General features: G+C 42.1%; 2 protein-coding genes across 3 annotated transcripts; both read left to right on the plus strand.

Moving 5' to 3' along the window:
* The first annotated feature begins 94 nt into the window (after positions 1 to 94).
* Positions 95 to 2,578, plus strand: LOC125293387 (glucose-induced degradation protein 8-B homolog). 2 transcript variants are annotated; one of them, XM_048241260.1, is made up of 5 exons: positions 95 to 171; positions 722 to 855; positions 946 to 1,142; positions 1,265 to 1,462; positions 1,823 to 2,578. In XM_048241260.1, exons 2-5 carry the CDS (start codon positions 738 to 740, stop codon positions 1,994 to 1,996), a joined length of 687 nt encoding a protein of 228 aa, XP_048097217.1. In that variant the 5' UTR covers positions 95 to 171; positions 722 to 737; the 3' UTR covers positions 1,997 to 2,578. The 2 variants fall into 2 exon arrangements, with proteins under 2 accessions (XP_048097217.1, XP_048097218.1); XM_048241261.1 differs by having other exon boundaries at positions 121 to 171; positions 727 to 855.
* A 698-nt stretch (positions 2,579 to 3,276) lies between these two features.
* LOC125293386 (solute carrier family 17 member 9-like) lies at positions 3,277 to 15,036 on the plus strand. The gene is made up of 14 exons (XM_048241259.1): positions 3,277 to 3,632; positions 3,721 to 4,164; positions 4,936 to 5,133; positions 6,277 to 6,416; positions 7,835 to 7,934; positions 8,225 to 8,355; positions 8,691 to 8,787; positions 9,388 to 9,484; positions 9,748 to 9,835; positions 10,112 to 10,146; positions 10,235 to 10,350; positions 10,822 to 10,877; positions 11,110 to 11,139; positions 11,648 to 15,036. Exons 2-14 carry the CDS (start codon positions 4,034 to 4,036, stop codon positions 11,824 to 11,826), a joined length of 1,398 nt encoding a protein of 465 aa, XP_048097216.1. The 5' UTR covers positions 3,277 to 3,632; positions 3,721 to 4,033; the 3' UTR covers positions 11,827 to 15,036.
* The last annotated feature ends 4,944 nt before the right edge of the window (positions 15,037 to 19,980 follow it).

Genomic DNA, 19,980 nt, shown 5'->3' on the forward strand with positions numbered 1-19,980 from the left:
GCATAGCCTGTAAAAAATAGAAACACCCCTATAATTAAAAAAAAAACGCCTTTTGTCTGAGCAAAATACACGTTACGTGAACCAATCATATGGCAGTGATTAAATCTCGTGTGCAAGTCTCGCGAGTGTTTGGATACGGCCCTGCTGTATAGCTGAAGAAAACATTTTCAGGTACGTATACATAATTTTCGCTGCTAATAGCTCAATATAGTCGTTTAAACCACAACCACCATATTTGCACCACAACATTATTTAATTGATTGCTTTCTTAAACCAGCAACAACAATCAATTCTAGTCAATTTAGCGATTTGACTACATCTGTTGTACCACAGGCTTCAATGTTGTGGTTTCGATAAGGGCCATGGAAATTTGGACTTCCGGTGTAAACTGGTGTTGTAGTCTCAAAGCAAAGATTTGACAGTGAATAGCTACGTTATGTTTATTATATCAGTGATTAACTTTATTTCTAAACCACGAACTCGCTTCTCTTTCACGTGTGATTGTATTTCACAATCTTGAATTATTTTCGGTTTGCATGGGGCACACTGTAACCTAAGCTTTTCGTAATTTCTGCTATTACCTTTGGCTGTTAGCCCAATTTCAATACGACGATTGACATAAACTTGTTTCATCATGCTGAGTTCACCGTATGGTTGGAAGGCAACCGCAACTGTATCTTTGATACATCACCAGGGCCTAAACCACGCAAACTTTTATCAGTGCAGGACACATCACAATGAGTTATGCAGACAAGCCGGATGATATGACTAGAGAGGAGTGGATGGAGAAGATCAACAATGTTCACATTCAGCGAGCAGATATGAACAAACTCATCATGAATTACCTCGTGACAGGTATATTTTCTTAACCATGGAGGATAAATGATTGATTTTTATCATTCAGCAAAAGAAATTAGAGATTGAAGCTGTAACTGTGTCCATCAGAGGGTTTCAAGGAAGCTGCAGAGAAGTTTCGCATGGAGTCAGGAATCGAACCCACCCTAGACTTGGACTCCCTAGATGAGAGGATAAAGATTCGAGAGATGATCCTGAAGGGGCAAATTCAAGAAGCCATTGCCTTGTTAAACAGCCTCCACCCAGAACTACTGGATACAAACCGTTACCTTTACTTCCATCTCCAGGTAGGTCCAAACGTTTACTCTGAACAAACCGAACAGCATTCACAACTGGGAGAAAAACTGTCATGAATTGAAAGGGGGTGATGTTGTCCCCAGTAGTGACCCCACTCTTCTCCTTCATGCAGCAGCAGCATCTGATTGAGCTGATACGTCTGCGGGAGACGGAGGCTGCACTGGAGTTTGCTCAGTCTCATTTGGCGGAGCAGGGCGAGGAGAGCCGTGAGTGCCTGACAGAGATGGAGCGCACTCTGGCTCTGCTGGCTTTTGACAACCCAGAGGAGTCTCCCTTTGGCGATCTGCTCAACATGATGCAACGGCAGAAAGTGAGTGACTTGCGTCTCCAGCTTCTTAGTCAGGTTATTGAATGGATATTTACTTGCATGTTTATTGATGGGTCCCTTCAGTTACATTATCTTTCATTTGCTATGCAGGTATGCATAGTGATATATAGACTAGAGAACATGACTATCAATGACTACCAAAACTATACAGTATGGTAAAATAGGGCTACTGTAATGTCGAGTGTCAGAAAGTAAAAGGATTCTAAATGATAGGAATTGGAATCTAATTCATAGGATAGGATGGACATTAAACAAGAAATTAATATCAGAATTAGACTGCCCAAAAACAGAAGATGTGGCTAGTTTGGCTACTTTAATAATTGTTTAAACTGCTTTTTATAGGTGTGGAGTGAGGTGAATCAAGCAGTGCTGGACTATGAGAATAGAGAATCAACGCCTAAGCTCGCAAAACTCCTGAAACTCCTGCTTTGGGCACAGAATGAACTGGACCAAAAGAAGGTGAAGTACCCCAAAATGACCGACCTCAGCAAAGGGACCATTGAGGACCCCAAGTAAAACACAGTACAAGTTGTGCGAACTTACTGTGGAGAACAACATGGACTCCATTGCTCCCCCATTTTATTTATACACAGTCCGTGACTGAACCTTAACTATCTTTTGTGATTGCTATTTCAGAGACTATGAGTTCAACATGAGATTGTGAACTGGATTTTTTTTAATGTTGAAAAGTGACTTGCTGAATATGAATGGCCAAAATAGAAACACCTGTATGCTGCAACATTGGTGACCTTCAATTTCATGATGTTTGTAGATCTGTAGGTGGATTTGGTTTCACTGTTTGCTCTGTACTTTTCTAGTACTGTTTCTGGAAATGTAAGGAAACCAATCAGTGGACTGTTTAAGCCTAAATTAGGCTCCTTATGAAGAGTGAAGATGCCCTGTGTCCACTGATCAGATGAAGCACTGTACACAAAACAGTACTTTGAATATGTCAGAGGTTGAATGTATTTGAGTTTAATATTGATGGAAACCAACTGGTTGTGTTTGCTTTTTGAAATTTTCTATTTTATAAATGTAATATTAAGGGTGAATATCGGGAACAGCTGCCTGTGAATATTTATAAACATGTTATTGCATTGTGACTCTTGCTGTTTCCTTAATTTAGTTTAATGCTGTTTGCATTGGTGTCACATAATGTGATTTATAAAGGCTGATAAGCTTGTAGTTTCTACAGTCAGAGGCTTAGAAAAGGAATTAAATAGTTTCAGAAAAAAAATAAACATGGAGTGGAATTTAATTGGGATGTACATTATAATATCAGTGTGAGTGTCATTAAATTATGAATTTGCATTCAATCCTTTGCCCAACATAGTTTTGCTGTTGTGATTTCACTTTCACTTTTCAGTAACCTTTTTAAAGGTTCCTCTCTCAGGTCCTGTCATTTGCATTAGTTAACACCCAGTGAAACCTTCTAACGATTGCATTTGAACAGAAGATGATCGATAGTATCTTACTGTGAAGTTGGTGTCATAAACCATAACCGATGAAGTTAAACTAACTTTCAAAACAAGATATTAAGTTTAGAGTTTTCTCGTCGTTTACACAACACATCCCTGATGAAGAAGGTGATTGATACTAACATAGTCAAAATAGAACAGACAAAAAAAACAATACAGAAATGTTGCCAATTTGGTATTTGAAATGGACCACAGTCTAAGTAGCTACAGATGTCTTCTGTTCCACTACATGTGGGGAGAAACACCCAATAATGGAACATTAGGCACGTGGACTAACAACAAACCCCGCCATGCCATATATTTATGCAGCACAAGCAGGAATGATGACAGCATACAGGACCAGCAGCACAAACGTAGTCTCCGCGCACAATATTGCATTCTGCCGTAGGTGTAGCTGGTCATGGGACATTAACTAATGCCTAAATGCGATTTTTTTTCAGTGGATCGCCAAACAAGTAACAAATAAACAATTTGATTCCGACAGGGATGTTTCCTGCCGTGTCATTCGAGCATCCTTTTCGCGTGGTTTATGCTAGCAACTGATAGAAACTCGCAGATTCACCTTGTGATGGACGTATCACTTCCGACTGTGTATTGAAATATTTTATCAACATTGCTTAGTCAACATGAAGGACATACTCAACAAACTCAATAACATTACATCGTTGGGCACTGTGAGTATGTGTTCTTTCTTTGATATATTTGCGTTGTTTTGGAAGGGGCTGAGTCACGTTACTTCCTGATTGAACCTACCGTCGGCAGGAGGAACTGCGTGGCTGCAAAGAAAAAAAAACTGACACGTGGATTTACCATCACTTGTAGGAAAAGAACAGCTGGCACTCCGGTTGAGCTCTCTAAGTTGTGCCTCAAGATAAGCGTTCTTTTGCCATGTGAAATACTGTTCAGTTGTTCAAAGTTGAGCTGTTTGAAGGGAATGCCACGGAATCATCTCAGGAGTAACGTAAGGCTTTCTTTTCCCCTTTCGAAAATTAACTAGTTAACGTTACAGTTACCTGTGCTAAATCTGGTCTGTTCGAGTGGGGGTCGCATCGTAAACAAGAGTATTTGTCATTGAATGGCAATTCTACAAAAACATGGAAAGAACTCTAGTCCAGACTTGGCAAGTCTTAAAGAAAACCCTGCCGACAGTTTCGGGACAGCAGGATGCCAAAAGAAGTGGGCAGAGTCAAGTTCACATTGGTCGAGGTGAGAATTATTAGCTTTCCTGCTAATTAATTAACTCGCTAATTGTCTATTTTGATTTTCATGATGCATTTTGTGTTGATAAATATATGTACATGTACAAATACAAATGGAGCGATCAATTGTTGTAGTTCAGTATTGTAGCAATATAAGTGGAGCAAAGCAACTGTAAATTCTATTATAAACTTAAACTAAGATTGTGGCTATAGTATTATAATAAGGTTACCTCACGAGAGTGAACTTAGATCCAACAGGCAAAGTAAGTTTAACTTGGGCTTGTTAATACAGGCATGTAGTGCCTTGCAGTTAACGTTAGTCATCTATTTTTTCCTCCAGTTAGGGAATGCTTGTCCAATAACTGACACATTTTCTCTGTTTGTGTGTGTGTCTGTGAACATGCACTCACAAGACAGTAATTTAATAGCCCTACCGCCAGTAGTCTGAGTCTTGTGAGTCTCATTTCTGGTACAAACCTAGGTCAGACCTCTTAGGGCTGCATCATCTGTGGAAAAAGTTTGTTCATACAAAGATGTAAAATGATTGACAAACTTAAGGGTTTTGTACATGTCAGTATTGAAACCTATCCCCATATGTCTTAAGTGGTACGTGTCACTGTCAGTCAGTTTCATACAGTCATTCATAATCATCTTTTTATTCATACTGTAGAACTAAGGACCCCTTATCTGTCTGCAACAATCACAGCCATTTATGCATGATTCTCCACATTCTTTAATGTGTAAAGTGTCTTTTGCCATATTTTTGCTCTGCCAACAGGCCAGTAGCCCGGGTATGGACTGTGGTGCTTCTGTTGGGCACCTGCCTGCTCTACTGTGCCCGCGTGGCCATGCCAATATGTGCGGTCACCATGGCAGAAAAGTTCAAATGGAGCAAGAGGGAGTCGGGCATGGTGCTGGGCAGCTTCTTTTGGGGTTACTGCTTCACTCAGGTCATCGGGGGCTACATCAGTGATAGGTAAAGCTGTCCGGTCATAGTGTCCCAACTGTGAATGTGTAAATGTCAGACGGGCAGGTGTTAATGTTACGGCCATACAGGTTGCACAGGTGTTTTAGGTGTGTTTGACTGTCAGCACAGGGAAATTATCACATTAGCCTCTGTCTAGTTGGACTTGCCTCTATTATTAAGTGTTCTTGGTTAACGTCTGGTGGCTGTAGACCGTGCATTAGCATTCACCATCTTTTCCTGGCCATTGTTTATGAGTGGGTGTGTTCACAACAACAAAAATACTGGGTCTCTACTGTAGGGTGCAGGGAGCAGGCCTGCAGCTTTTCTAAAAATGCTGTTGTTGCCCTAGGCTTTTGCTCAGAGTTGTAAGATTTTTAAGATCATGCTGCATAATGCTTTTAAGAAAATCCTTTTTTGTTGTTGTTATTGCTGACAAGTCAAAATATATATTTATTTTTATCAATTTATGAAACCTTAGCCCAGTGAGTAAAGCAGCACTTTTAGATGATGGTTGAAAAAATGCCTGAAGATGTAGGTTAGTCTTGGTTTCTTCCTTAACTTAGCTTATTTTATATTCGAAAGCCTCTTCTTTTTTAAGAAATTCCTTCCGTCAATAGAACATGCCTGATGGGGGCATTCCTCACATCTCTCATGTCTTTGACATTTGTTTTTAAGCTGATTTGTAGGATTAATCCTCTGAACACAATTGTGCTCACTGAAAAAATATGTTAATTGTCAGCTGACTGGTTCAAGTACTTGAATGCATTTTAGTCAAAAATAAGCCCTTTCTCTACTGTGGTCACATAAAAGTGGACTTACACATTCTGATATCACAGACTAGTGGGCAGCACAATTGTGCTCACTGAAAATATGTTCATTGTCAGCTGACTGGTTCACATACTCAAATGAATGCCCAAAAAGGAATTATTAAGTCAGTTAGAATGCCCATAAAGGAATTCAGTTAGAATGACTATGTGTTCAAAAAGTCATTTTACAGCTAATGGTAGTAGGTAAGACGATTAGTCTTAATCAAGAGAACAGATATTTATTAAAATGTATGTTAAATAATCGAATAAAGCCTGACGCCTGACCAAATTTAAATGTATATGATGCCATTCCATTGGCCCTCTGACCATGCTGTGTTGTTCTCAGGGTGGGCGGTGAGAAGGTCCTACTGCTGTCGGCCGCTGCGTGGGGAGCCATGACGGCCTTCACCCCGATCCTGGCCCACTTCTGCTCGCAACCCATCGTCTCCATGACCCTGGCTCGCTTCCTCATGGGACTGCTCCAAGGTGAGGGGCTGGTGTGGGGTAGGGCCTGGTAACACAGTTCATGAATTTGGTTTGGGGAACCGTCCAAATTATGGGCAATAGTGTATTTTTGTTTTGTGACTTGTTCTAACCTTCACTGAGAGGCTGTTTTATACTGGGCTGTATAAATCCCTTGATGTTTCAGAGAACAGTAGTGATTATTAACATGAATTAGATCTGTTAATCATGTCTTGCAAGCTATTCTGGATTTAGAGTATGACATATTTAAATTATCCTGCCTTTAAATGTGCTGTGAAAAACAGCGAGAGCTCTTTGCATGAAGTGAAGTGTTCCCTGTTACACCATATCATCATATCAAAGAAACACAACACGATTTCTAGCCACAACCACTTGAAGATGTCCCCTTGAAAGCCCAGATTTGCTGTATGTGTTGAGTGGCAGTAAATTAAACTCTAGGGCCCAACTACCAGAAAGGAATGCACAGTCAAAACAAAACAATAAAACCATATTGAACTGACACTATTGATCACGATGAACACTATGTTGAATGACTAGCACTCATAAAATGTTATTTACTAAAGACCACAGTCATGTATCATATGTAAGTTGTGACATATTCGCTGAGTATATACTAACAATGGCGGATGTTAAAAGCTAGGAAAAGGAACCCCATGCTATCTTGGAGTGGACAGTTTTTCCATCCTGATAGAAGAAGTGCAAGATAAAGATTTGCACAGATCCATGCCTGCGGAATGCAAACAGAGAGGAGAAGACACAGATATGAAATGGCTTCAGATAGGAGAGTCTGCCTGGGCTGTTTGATATGGCCCTCTATTGTTTAGTTTTCTTTACCTCCATGGCTGACCTGGTGTGAAGCACCTGTGTAACGCTTCTTTTTTTTAATCAAATCATGTTTGATTGCTTCCAGATTAAGTCAGAGTTGCACACTTGAATATGTATTTACTCACTGTCATCTCACCAATTTTCTTGGTCTGATTGTAGTGAAACTGAATTGGCTGCAGAAGTCAAGTGTTTTTCACGGTCTGCTGCAGACAAGCTATGCTCTTGGACTCTAATTAATTTCAGCCATTTGCCTCCACAAAGTTGTATTTCTTTATTTTTGTTTGTTTTGATTTTGGGAGAGGGGGTTGTGGACATGTAAAGTAGAGGAGATGTTGTATGTGACCTCTTCTGATCTGAAATAAAGAGCAGCCTACCAGGTTCGCTCTGAGTATTAAACACTTTAGTTTGAGACGACCCAGTGTGTGTCAGTAGTAGTCGTAATGAAATCGATTCGGTGTAATGAGATGAAGCCATGGTGCTCGTGCCTGCTCTTGACTACTTAGGGACTGTGGGGCAGGCTTTTGGCTTGGTGTGCTTTACTGCCTGAGAAGGTATGACTGTGATAAATCTATGTCCTTGTCCCGTGTCCTGTGCAGGTGTGCACTACCCCTCACTGGCCAGTCTGTGCTCTCAGAAAGTGGTGGAGAGTGAGAGGGGCTTCCTCATGAGCACCGTGGGCAGTGGCTCCTACCTGGGGTTAGTCATTCACACCCTCACTTTCTCACTGTCACACATACACACACACACACACACACACACACACACACACACACACACACACACACACACACACAGACAGTCTTTCTGTAGTGTAGCGATGCAGAGTGCACAGGCATAGCAGTAACATTGATTGCATGCTGAAAATGTGTGCCTTATGAAATAGTTTTCTTTCTCAAGCTGTACTTTCATTATCAGTAATGTACAAATGGTCCCCTTCGGTGGCTCACTGTGTGATATTAAGCTGTGTTTTGGTCTATGTTGGGCAGGACCCTGGTGATTGGAGGGGCAGGTTCGCTGATGTTGGATCTGTATGGCTGGGAGAGTGTGTTCTACATCGCCGGCCTACTCTCGGTTCTCTGGGCCTACTGCATGTGGAAGTATCTGCTGAAAGGAGAGGGTACGAAGTGTGTGTGTGTGTGTGTGTGTGTGTGTGTGGATGTGGGGGATGTGGGGGGGGGGGTTTACTGCACAAACACACACAAGAAAACAAGTCTCTATATTTATGTTTTTGTACTTGTACTCTGCACAATGACAATACAGTTGAATATAATCTTATCTAATCTAATCTATATTCATGTCTGTATAAAGCACACGTTAAGACATGCTCCTTTTTTAGAGGAATTGTATGAGCTCAAGTTAAAGCCTACTCTCTGGATGGTAGCTAGATGTATGTGGGTGACCACTGAAGAGGAATTTTAAGACTGATGCCTTCGTGTTTGTCTACTCCCACAGGTCCGATCATCACTTTGGAGTCCCTGGGTAGTCGAGGCCCCCAGTCCAAACTGTCCCGGAGGAACTGGCTGCGCCTTTTTAAACAGCCTGCAGTCTGGTATGTGTGTGTGTGTGTGTAGTGTGAGTGTGTAAAAGTGGTTGATAAAACAGGTGATGGCTGAATTTCAGGAGAAGCATAACCTGCAACCAGTATTAGCAGCCTGTAAAGGGAGCCTGCAGCTTTGTCTGTCTGCATGTTTGAACTGCTCTTCGAACAGAAGTCTGCATAGTTGTTGAAAACACTGGCTGACCATGCACAGCTCATCCCAGCAGATTCATTACTCATAAAGAGGCCCTTATTCTAATGCACTATTTATAGCGTTCAGCAGAAATGCTACTGATCTGCTAAGCCTCCAGTGACTAAAGAGGTAGGATTTCCCCCCGTGAGAATGGCTGCAATGCTTTTTCTGCTGAGCTTCTGCACACCGGACAGACTGAATGTCACCACTGTAATGTGAGGTATGGATTTAGCCGTCATGGCGCGTTTTGTAAGAGCAAATTGAGTCTATTTTTAGATACAGCTCTGCACAGAAGTTGGTTGGCTGTATTGCTATTGTGAACATTTTTGTCAGGCTCTATGTCCGGCTTGGCTTGGCTGCCCTTTAGGCCCTATGTCTAGAATTGACCTTTGACCTTGGCTATGTGGTTCTTCCTCTAGTGCTGTCATTGTCACACACCTCTGCACCGCCAGCACCTTCTTCACACTGTTGTCATGGCTGCCTACCTACTTTAAGGACACCTTCCCAGATGCCAAGGTTACCTTTAAAGCTAATCACCTGATTATAAGTGCAATGATTTACCTAAAAAACATGTTATACTTGCATTTAAATTGTATAGTTACTCAATAGTGGTAGAGTGAGAGTGTGTGGGAGAGTTAGAGAGTGTGTAGGAAGTAAAGATTATTACATGTGAGCAGTGGTGGAAATAACAAAGTGATGATGACTGTCATTGGGGATACACCTTAAAACACTTTTGTCTTTGTGTTTGTGTGTGTGTGTGTGTGTGTGTTTGCCTTTAGGGATGGGTGTTTAATGTGATCCCATGGTTTGTGGCCATTCCCTCCTCGCTGTTCAGTGGCTGCCTCTCGGATCACCTCATTAGCCAAGGTCTGAGCTCCAGTTCCTTTTGTCTACCTGCCTGCCTGTCGGTCATTCTGTATGTATACCCTCTTTCCCCTGGTAGCAGTGTGAGTTGCTTTATGGATGGTTGACTCTCAGTTGTACTGACATATAATGGTAATTGGTGTGGGTGTCCCTTTTGTGGACTTCTATCAAATATAACTGTTTTATGGTCCATAAACAGTAGGCCAGCACAGCTTTAACAGTTCCATAAAAGCGGTTGAGTCTGAGTTTTATTGATCTCTCTCTTTCTCCCTCTTTTAGGTTTTGACACGGCCTCAGTCAGGAAGCTGATGCAGGTAAGTGTGGCCAACAGATAGGAAATAGTGTCCCTGATTATAAGATAGACCAGCTATCAATGTCCACTCTTGTCCCCCCCTTTCTCAGTTCTTCTCCATGGGCGTCTCTAGTGTCTTCACATTGTTCCTGTGCGGCACCACCACATTCCCCACAGCTGTGGCCTTCGTCTCGGCCACCATGGGCCTCACCACCTTCAGCCACAGGTACGCCCACATCTACTGTACCCATACCCTTTTGGGTCAGTAGTTAGACTGAGAGAGAATTACAGTAAACAGAAGCTATAGGTATCCTGCCAGAACTGCTGTGCTACAATGCAGTAACCTGTGCCAGTGTGTGGATAGAATAGTTTTAGTGTAGTTTTAGTTCTGTAAAGTTGCTGTTTTGGCTGACTGTCAAGAAGAATTTGATCAAGTATTGGGTGTCTTCTTCCATAGCTTGAAGCTTGCAACTAAAAGACATTTGGTTTATTTCTCAGGCTATCAGCTTAGTGTTTTATTAAATAAATCACAAGCTATGAATGGCTGAAGGGAGGCCGTTTTGCCCAGTCATCATGGTTTAATGTACACATGAAAATGCTGCCTGTTTGCTAAATACTTGGTCTTCCTCTGAATGATATTGATGATGTATATGAATAATGTGTTTCCCTCGGTCACATCACTTACTCCGTGCTGTAGTGGGGTGTCTGTGAACGTTCAGGACCTCGCCCCGTCCTGCGCAGGAGCTCTTTTCGGTGAGTTGGTGCCATCTGTGAGGCACATGTTTCCCCTGGAGCACACGCTCCCATTCACACACCCGTCTGAACAAGGCTGGCATTGTGTGTCCCTCACTCTGAGCTTTTTCATCATTGCTTCGCTGGCATGACTTAAAATGTTTGTCTAAATATGGCTTCCTCACTGACTGTGCTCCCTCTCTCTCTCTCTCTCTCTCTCTCTCTCTCTTTCTCTCTCTTTCTCTCTCTTCAGGTGTCATGAATACCTGCGGTGCGTTTTCAGGTAAGACCCAATCAGCTGAAGAGTACTGAATATGTTCCCAACTGATGTGTCATCATAGCACCAGAGAAAAGAAAAGATACATTGCTTCATCTCCTGTGAAAGATCCGTGGCAAAAGAAAAAAACAGAACGATGAAAAATCAATGGAGTCAGAGATGGCAATAAAGCACATAGCTGTCTGTGGGGAAAGTAGTGTCTGCCAAACAGCCTCTTACCACAAATATTCCAAAGCGGAGTTAAATGAGCTAATTAGATTTGGGCCATAGCATTTACGCTGATGAATGCAGATTTATTTTTGATCTTTCATGTGAGGAACTCTAAATAGAATCCCACCTTTTTTCTTTACTGTGTGTGTGTGTGTGTGTGTGTGAGAGAGAATTGTGTGTATCCTTTTAAGACATATTTTCATAGTCCACCATTCTATGCAAAGGTAGGCTATTCTATCAGTTCCTCTCTTTCTGTGTCCTCTGCTTAACTGTGTATGTGTGTATGTTTTTGTTTTCTCCTCAGGGGTCATCATGGTGTATTTGGCGGGGTATCTGATCGAAGCCACAGGCTCCTGGGCATCAGTCTTCATGCTCATCACAGTGATCAACCTCCTGGGCCTCGCTATCTTCCTGGCCTTCGCTGAGGCCAGGCGGGTGGACATCGATGGTGCCAAGGCCCGTTACCACAACATCCACATATGAGCTGAGGGGCCAGGCAGGCTGCATTCAGCCTCCTTGTGTTTGAGGGTGTCTTGAGGTCACAGTAGACAACTCTGGGTGTTCATGGGAACTTTTGAGGGGTTTTTACCCCACAGAGCACTAGATAATAACACAATAGCACTGAAGGGAGGGACCGATGAGCTGCTGTGGTAACGCTTCACATAGTGTTTTTTTTTTTTGTTACACACACACAAAACACAAACACACACACATACCACACTCACACACTCACATGATTCATTGTCATTTTCAGAAAACAAAGACAATGCCAAATGTCATTCCGTTTAATCCTAGCTTTGCTATTTGTTTATGTTTTGTTTAGATGGGCTTGTTTGGAATAAATAGAGCTCAGTCGCTGGGGAAGAATGGACCACCAAGTAGTCCCTTCAAATTCGGCACTCAATCAGACATCACACACTCACCAACACACAAATGCGCAAACACATGTCTTATACACAGCTCGTGTGCAAACAAGCTACATACACTAGTTTCTAGTTACAGTCGCTCCTAGTGAAAGAGGACCCAATGCATTTAAGAACTTAATCTATAAAGCTTTACCATCCACACACACCATCACATTGATATTAATTTATTTTACATTTGAAAGTAAATAGCATTTAGATGTCAACAAATTCTGTTAATAATAATTATATCATCAACATATCTGTGAACTTAATCACCATACTTTGATTTTCTTTTGAATTAAGACAAAGAGTCTGAGTCATGTCTGACATTGTTCTTATGAATAATTTTCTATCAGATAGTCATCAGAAGTGATTTTATGGTGATTACAGTGGCATGATATTCACAAATACCTCAATTATATCATTATTTTGAAATTATTTGAATTACTTTGAATTGTTTTGTAATGGTTTAAGCAGAGAAAGTTTTCTCATGGACAGCAAAGTCTGCACATTCATATTTATATTTCCATGTCAGTCAAAGTTATGTAAAAAGTGTTTACAAAGTGCACACTGACAAGAGGTTTGTCTTGTTTAGATTTGAAACTAGGAGGCCTGATTTCACCCTGGCTGCCTCTGGGTGGTACTCTCTTCTCAACAAAGAAAGCTCACAGTTGTAATGAGCTTTAACTCTGGCCAGAGTAGACCAAATGATCGTTCAGTTGTCAACCAGTTTATGAAACACACATTAGCATTGCTTTTTATTAGACATCTGGTCAGTTGCCGGCCATCTCAGGAGTTGACCTCTGTCAGAGAGTAATGTCGCCTGTTAACATGGTGGTCTTTTGGAAGCAGTAGAGTTGGGGAGGGGGTGGGGGATATTAAAGCAGTGAGATAAAGATAAAGCAGTTTGGTATTTAGCTTTACACCAAAGCCTGAAGTGGATGGCTGGCTTTATTTAAGCGAATAGGGTTGAGGGAACCGCTTATGCAATGCAGTTACTGTGGATGTGTCCAGAGGTGGAATGGTCGAGTTATAGAAATGCTTGCAGATCCTCTCTTGATTTAAATAATGGTTTATCCCAGTTGCATCTGGGATTTGGCTTAATTAACTTTAAGATGGAGGATGGTACGTTGTGTTGTTGAGTTGTTATTGTTATGACCAAACAAAATATATGTACTCAAGTCCATGTTTTTGCCAATGCATTTCTTTTTAAATTAATTTGGGGGGGTCAATCAAAGCAGTCAATCAAATGCTCTCTAGCATTCTTAATCACATGATGAGAGATTCCAGGCCAGTATATTTATATGGTTGAATGTTCTGTTTTTGACCAATAGCAATATCATTGTCTTGGTATCCCTTAAAGCCTCTTGTTCAGTTGTGTAACATTTTATGTGTGGGTTATTTCTTGGGGCACATACCCATTGCAACCAGAGCTGTTTTTGCTCTTGAATGTTTGAAGAATATTGTAACGCAAATACAACAGACCAAAGAGTTGGAAAACAGAGAGGCCGTGGTTACTGATTCACTTGATTACTAGTTACATGTTGTAGCTTTTGTCAAACTCGTGCTGAGACAAACCTTAGTCTCTGTAAACACATCCCAGTGTAAAAGTGAAAAGTGGGGGAAACAGAGATGGTCTAAAATCTGGCACAGGAGTCTCTCCAACCAGAACTATAACCTCTTTGAACTAAAATCCTAGTTCCATGTCTTGCTAAATAAGATTTTATCAAAGGTTATGGGGAGCAGTGTTCCATATAAAAGCATGCCACTGCCACCATTTTGTGAAGGCAATGCCGGCTTTGGCATTTTAAATGAATGGGTAAGAGTTACAGAGCCTTAAAAGGACACTGGATTGCACCTCATCAAATAACTCAGACACAGATTTCCATTTTTTTACATACATTTCTCGCATTCCATCTCACTTTGAAATGCTCTATTATATTTCTGCAGGTGTTGATATTTTGATTTCATGTCAGACAATTGGTCATGTGCACTTTTGTTACTCTAAAGGTCAGCTAAAGTATAGGTCATTTAGTTTTACCATAGTATTGAGGAGCTTTATGCATTACAGCTGAGGAGAGAATGAGGCAATAGAAAACTCCTTCAGAAGTCAAAATAGAAGGGTGTGTACACAGTAAATGCCTATACTCACTGATGCACACTCACACACACACACATGGTAGGCCGTGCTGTCTTTATAGAATTCTATATAGATTACATGTAAATTTCTATGTTCATCTATGAATAGTGCTGAAATATAGGGTGCTATTTGAAGTGTTATAGACTTAATAACCACCTGTGCTGTTCTACGCATAAACCTACTGACCGATGGCAATTAGAAATACTGTTGACCAATACTTTGTATAATCATTTTCACATCTACAGAACTGCAGTTTTGAGACCATTTGGATATTCCTGTTTCGCCATATGGGATTTTTGTGTTTCTTTTTTACCTGTCCTTACCTATTTGTTTTTGCTTATTATTTTATTTGATTTGATTTATAAACATTCCATATTATGTGGATACTTGTGAAATCGTATGCCCAGTCTGAAGGTCTTCGACATGCACTGTACCACAATTTAACGCATGGCCATTTTGCAGAGCCAAGTTATGTTTAGCTATGTAAAGACAAAGTGCTTCTTTTTTGTTGTACAAATATTGTGAATGTTAAGCAGAGTTATGAAAAAGATGTACATAAAAATAAATGCAGTATTTCATTGCTTTGGAGGGAGAAATATGTATTTGTATACATATTTTGAATTTTCAATAAATAATATCTATATTTTATCAGCTGTATGGCATTGGTGTATTTGTGTTTTTTGTTGTTGTTTTTTAGAAAAGATAAGTTCTAAAAATCCTTTTGAGAAAACACCAACTGCAGTTTTCAGTAGCTGCCACTGAGGGGCACTATAAATGTTTTAAATGACCATCATAGCTTGAGCTGAACTGAGCTGCTCTGCAATGAATCATGCTCAAAACAATTCAGGGAACACTTAGTTTTCCACCATTGTTAAACCACATTTTTTGAAACCTTCCACCCTTTTCTCCATTCTCAAACTACATTAACAGAATGTCTGACAGTTCTTGCACTCGCCTCAAAAGTTTTACTTGTGCTCAGAACCAAACAGTGTCAGAGTACCGATCCAGTGTATGATTGAAGTGTTCCCTTAATTTTTTTGAGCAGTATAGTAATAGGGGAGTTGTGGTGCAAACAGCAGCCTCTCTACCACCTTTGAGTCCACATGCCCACAAGGATCAGGATTCGATCTCCAACCCAGGTCCTTTCCATATCCCATCCCATCTCTCTCTACCAATTGTTTCCTCTCATTCTTCACTATCCTGTCTGATTAAAGGCAAAATGCATGTAAAAAAGTCCAATTTATTTAGATATTGTATTTCACAGACAGGAGTTGCAAAGTGCTGTACAAGGAATAACTGAAAATATGCAGTAAGCAAGCACAGTACACAATACACAAAAGAGGAAACAGACACACACTGCACAATATACAAGAGGGGAGACTGACTGCACACAAAGCACAGTACACTGGAGTGCATGGAATAATAAAACATTAAGCTAAAATACAACAATTAACCAAATGGCATGTTGAACAAATGTGTTTTGAGTAATTTCTTTAAAAAGACAGTCAGGTACTTTGCCTTATTTTTAGTCCTTTGGTTCTTCTGGTGCGGCAGTCAAGGTAAACGTTCATAACAGTCAGGAAGGACTCGCACACAGAGGGCCAAAAAGTCAAGACAAGTCTGGATTCAAAACATCTTTATATATATCCAGGGCTCTGAAATGCTGTATCAAGCATGTTGGCAAAACTACAAGAACATTTAGATTCAGAATTAATGAACACATTATTAACACATTAATGAAGGCACATGCAGAGCTGATCCTAAATCAGCTATTGCAAGGCACTTTGCAGATGGCAATCACTCAATTCAGGACCTCGGATTCTGTGGCAGTGTGAATGTAGATACATCTTATATTTAAAACCATTACACCCCAATGGTCTAAATGAGAAATTGGAAACGTCTTGCTACCTGTGATCTTAATAGACCTCTACAAAAAGGCCATCTTTGTCCATATAAGTACTAACTAACTTCCTATGGCAAGTTGCATTGTAAGTTAGCTCTGGGGTAGTGAAGATCAAATTGTGCCTTCTTCACGTACCGGAGATCACATCCACTTGAAGGCAGAGGAGCAAAACGTCTGCATTTCCGATTTCTTCGTCCCCGCAAAAGTTTAACAGGTGCAATGATTCAAAATCCCCATGTTATTTTCCCATAGAAAAAAAATCTCAAGATACTGGATCTCCTTATTTGGGCAAAGATGGTAGCCTTTTGTATTTTTACAAAATCATTTATATCATTCAATGTATGCTGGGCAATTATTATTGCTTTTCTTTATTTTTTTTATATAATTTAAGTTAGATTTTTTTATTCATGTTATCAAAGAGTACAAAAAAAAGTCATGGTCATAACAATTTGTACAATATTTGCCAGGAGGTACAATGACATGACATTAGTGAAATGACAAAACATATACACATACATACACCAAAGAAAGGTAAAGAAAAAAACCCAGTTGCCGAAACACTATACTGACTTCGTGATTAGTAGATAGGTGGAGGATGGCGCATCAGGCCACACAACATGACATGACAAAACACAACAACATCAGTTGAGGGCTGCAACTTCACTTTTTACTTCACTCTTTTTTTTTCAACCCGTTTGATCCCAAATTTTTCCCAGACTTGAATATATCACAATCATGTGTCTTGAGTAACCCTTTGAAGTAATCAATATACTATTTTTTAAAATTTTCCTGAAAAAGTGGGTGAAAAGGTGTGTTTTATGCTTGGGCACAATTGTGACTGTTGGGAACATAATCCCTAAAATCGGACTTTCACACATTTCATTGTGCAATCATCTAATTTTCAATAAATTCCAGTCAGAGATAAGGGGACATTGTCCCAGGTCTGTTCTTTATTTGTAATTTTGTATCACAATACAATACTCAACATTGCCTCTGCAATTCTCTATTATATTATAAGTGTGCCGATTTTTACATAAAGGCATTATATCACAGTAATATGACTATAGTGTAAACAACACAATACAACAGCAACCACAAATGTTACAAAAAGTGATGTTTGTCTGTTTGTTTATTATTGTATTATTTAATTTTATAATTCATTATTTAATTGATTAATTACACAACAGATTGTCCTGCAAGTCTACTGCCATACTTCCAATGCCATTAATTGCCTTTCCATTGGACCAGCAATTGGTCTCCTTTGCTCAGTGGTATTGTTAAGGTCACTACCATATGTAACAATCAGCTTTTTCAAAAGTAACTGTCACTACTAAACACGGGTATTATCCTAATCCTCCTACTGGATTATGTTTAAATACTGTAACAAAATGCAAGGTTGTCTCGAAATGGTATTTATTGGTTACGCACCAAAACACACGAACGTCATCACACAGGCAACACAAGGGAGGTCAATTAAACAAGCACGATACACAAACAGGGTAGTCACATACAATACACGGGGTAAACACATGAGGTACAACATAAAGAAAGACTATACCAGCTAACACATACATGACAAGGTAAACGCAATTACTCATACTAAAACCAACATCAACATTACACACACACATACACTGCACAGCATTATGGGAGTTCAGTCATGAACCAGCTAGGCTCAGTTCACTACACAGCCCCGAGACTTAGTCTATGTCCCTTTGACTCAAGTCTTACCCTACGCCAGTCCATGAGCCTGGCTGGAGACGCTGACTGGCGTTGTTAGGGCCCCACTGTCCGGCGGTGACTTGGGGACGGCTGCACAGTGACCGGTGTTAGAGCCACAGCTCCATTGTCGCCAAGGTCCACAGAAGCAGTGTCCAAGTCTCCCGCGACCCTCAGCTGAGGCCAGGGGGTGCGATCACGGGCCAGTCGATCATGGTGGAGAGCCACAACTCTCCGGCGCAATCAGTCTCACCGCGATAGACCCGTCAGACAGCTTCTCTAAGACATCGCATGGCCCAACCCACTGGCTAGTGAGTTTTGGGAAATGCCTTTCTTTCTCTCGGGCAGTACACCCAAACTTTATAAGCCAGTTTGGAACTCTTGGCGCGACAGCGTATAAATGGCTTCGCTTTTGACATATTCCAGCTTCACTCATAGCCTGCCTGGCCAACTTCGTGTACTCCTTTCAGTCTCGCGTAGCTGCTTGTAGTATTCCAGCCTGGCTTACCTCCAATCTCCGCTTCGGTGAACCGAACACCAAGTCCACCGGGCGTCGTAGCTCTCGCCCGAACATCAGAGCTGCCGGTGTGCATTTCGCTTGACTGTTGCACGGCTGTGCGATATGCCCAGAGCACCAGGGGCAAGTGTAAAGTCCCAATCCTTTTGTCGGTCAGTAATATGGCCAGCTGCACTGCTGGCGTCGATTAAACCGTTCCACTAGCCCGTCGGCTTTGTGGATGCAGAGGTGTCGTTCGTTTTCCGGATGCCCATGCGGCTGGCAAACCTCAGCAAACACCTCCGCCTCGAATTCCGCCCTTGGTGGCTGTGGAGCTCTTCTGGTGCCCCGAACCCGGCGGAACATCTCAGTGACCAGTCTGTCCGCTAATCGTCTGGGCCTCTGATCTGGCACTGCATCGCCTCCGGCCACTTAGTGAAATAGTCCATGGCTCGTGGGCACATAGCGATTTCCCAGCTCTGTGACTGGCAGTGGGCCCATGATATCGGCGGCTACCAGCTCCATGGGGCCCGACTGCGTATTGCTGCAGCGGGCGTCTGGCGTCAGCGTGGGAACCCTTCTTAAGTGCAGGCGTCACAGCAGTGAACATGCAATTCAGCGTCCAGCCTGCATCCTGGCCAATAGAAGTGGCTTCTCAGCCCGGCGAAGAGTTTTGCAATGCGAAATGAGCAGCCCCACTGCCCCATGTACCTGTTCCAGTACACGGGCTCGTAATCCAGCAGGAACCAGCAACTGGAAAATGTCAGATTGTCTATCGGGGGCTCGCCAGTGTCTATACAACAGTCCTTGGCGTGCTACTATTCCGGCCACTGTAGATAAATGCGCTTTGGTCTCTGGATCGAGTGCTGATCGTCAGTCCATGGCGTTAGCTGACCGGCCGATCCATGACCACACTTTCGGCGGCGTGGCGTCCTCGGTTATTGCCTTCGGATCTCCTCCCTTGACATCCGTCCACGGCGACCTCTGGCGTCCATGGCCCCAGCTGCCCACTCTGCAGTGCTGTGTTGTGGCGTTGGGCTGCCGATGCGCTGTCTCCGTCTCTCGATCACTGTAGCTGGTAGCGGAAGAGCGGCGAAGCGACCTCGGGTGCTGCTGTCGGCGTTGACTCTCGCTGGCTGGCGTGAAGCTGGCGAGCAGTGGCCTCTCTTGATGGCCCTTGGCTGGCGGCGTTGAGTCTCACTGGCGTGTTGCTGCTGGCGAGCGTTGGCCCCCTCACTGGCGTGCTGTTGGCGAGCGTTGACAACAGCGACTCTCTCTCTCTCTCTCTGCCAGCGGTGATGCAGCCTGTAGCCGGCGGGCGGGCTCCGGTTGAGCAGCGGCCAGGCTCTCCCTCCCTCCGGTGGCAGTGCTGGCACTGGTCTGCTGCACACGGACGCCTGGACAGGGCGAAAATGGCGCACTGCCACCACCACAGCCAACAGTTCTCTGCGGGTCATGCAGTAGTTCTTCTCTG

Source organism: Alosa alosa, chromosome 4, assembly GCF_017589495.1.
Source record: "Alosa alosa isolate M-15738 ecotype Scorff River chromosome 4, AALO_Geno_1.1, whole genome shotgun sequence".
Classification (NCBI taxonomy): Eukaryota; Metazoa; Chordata; class Actinopteri; order Clupeiformes; family Clupeidae; genus Alosa; species Alosa alosa.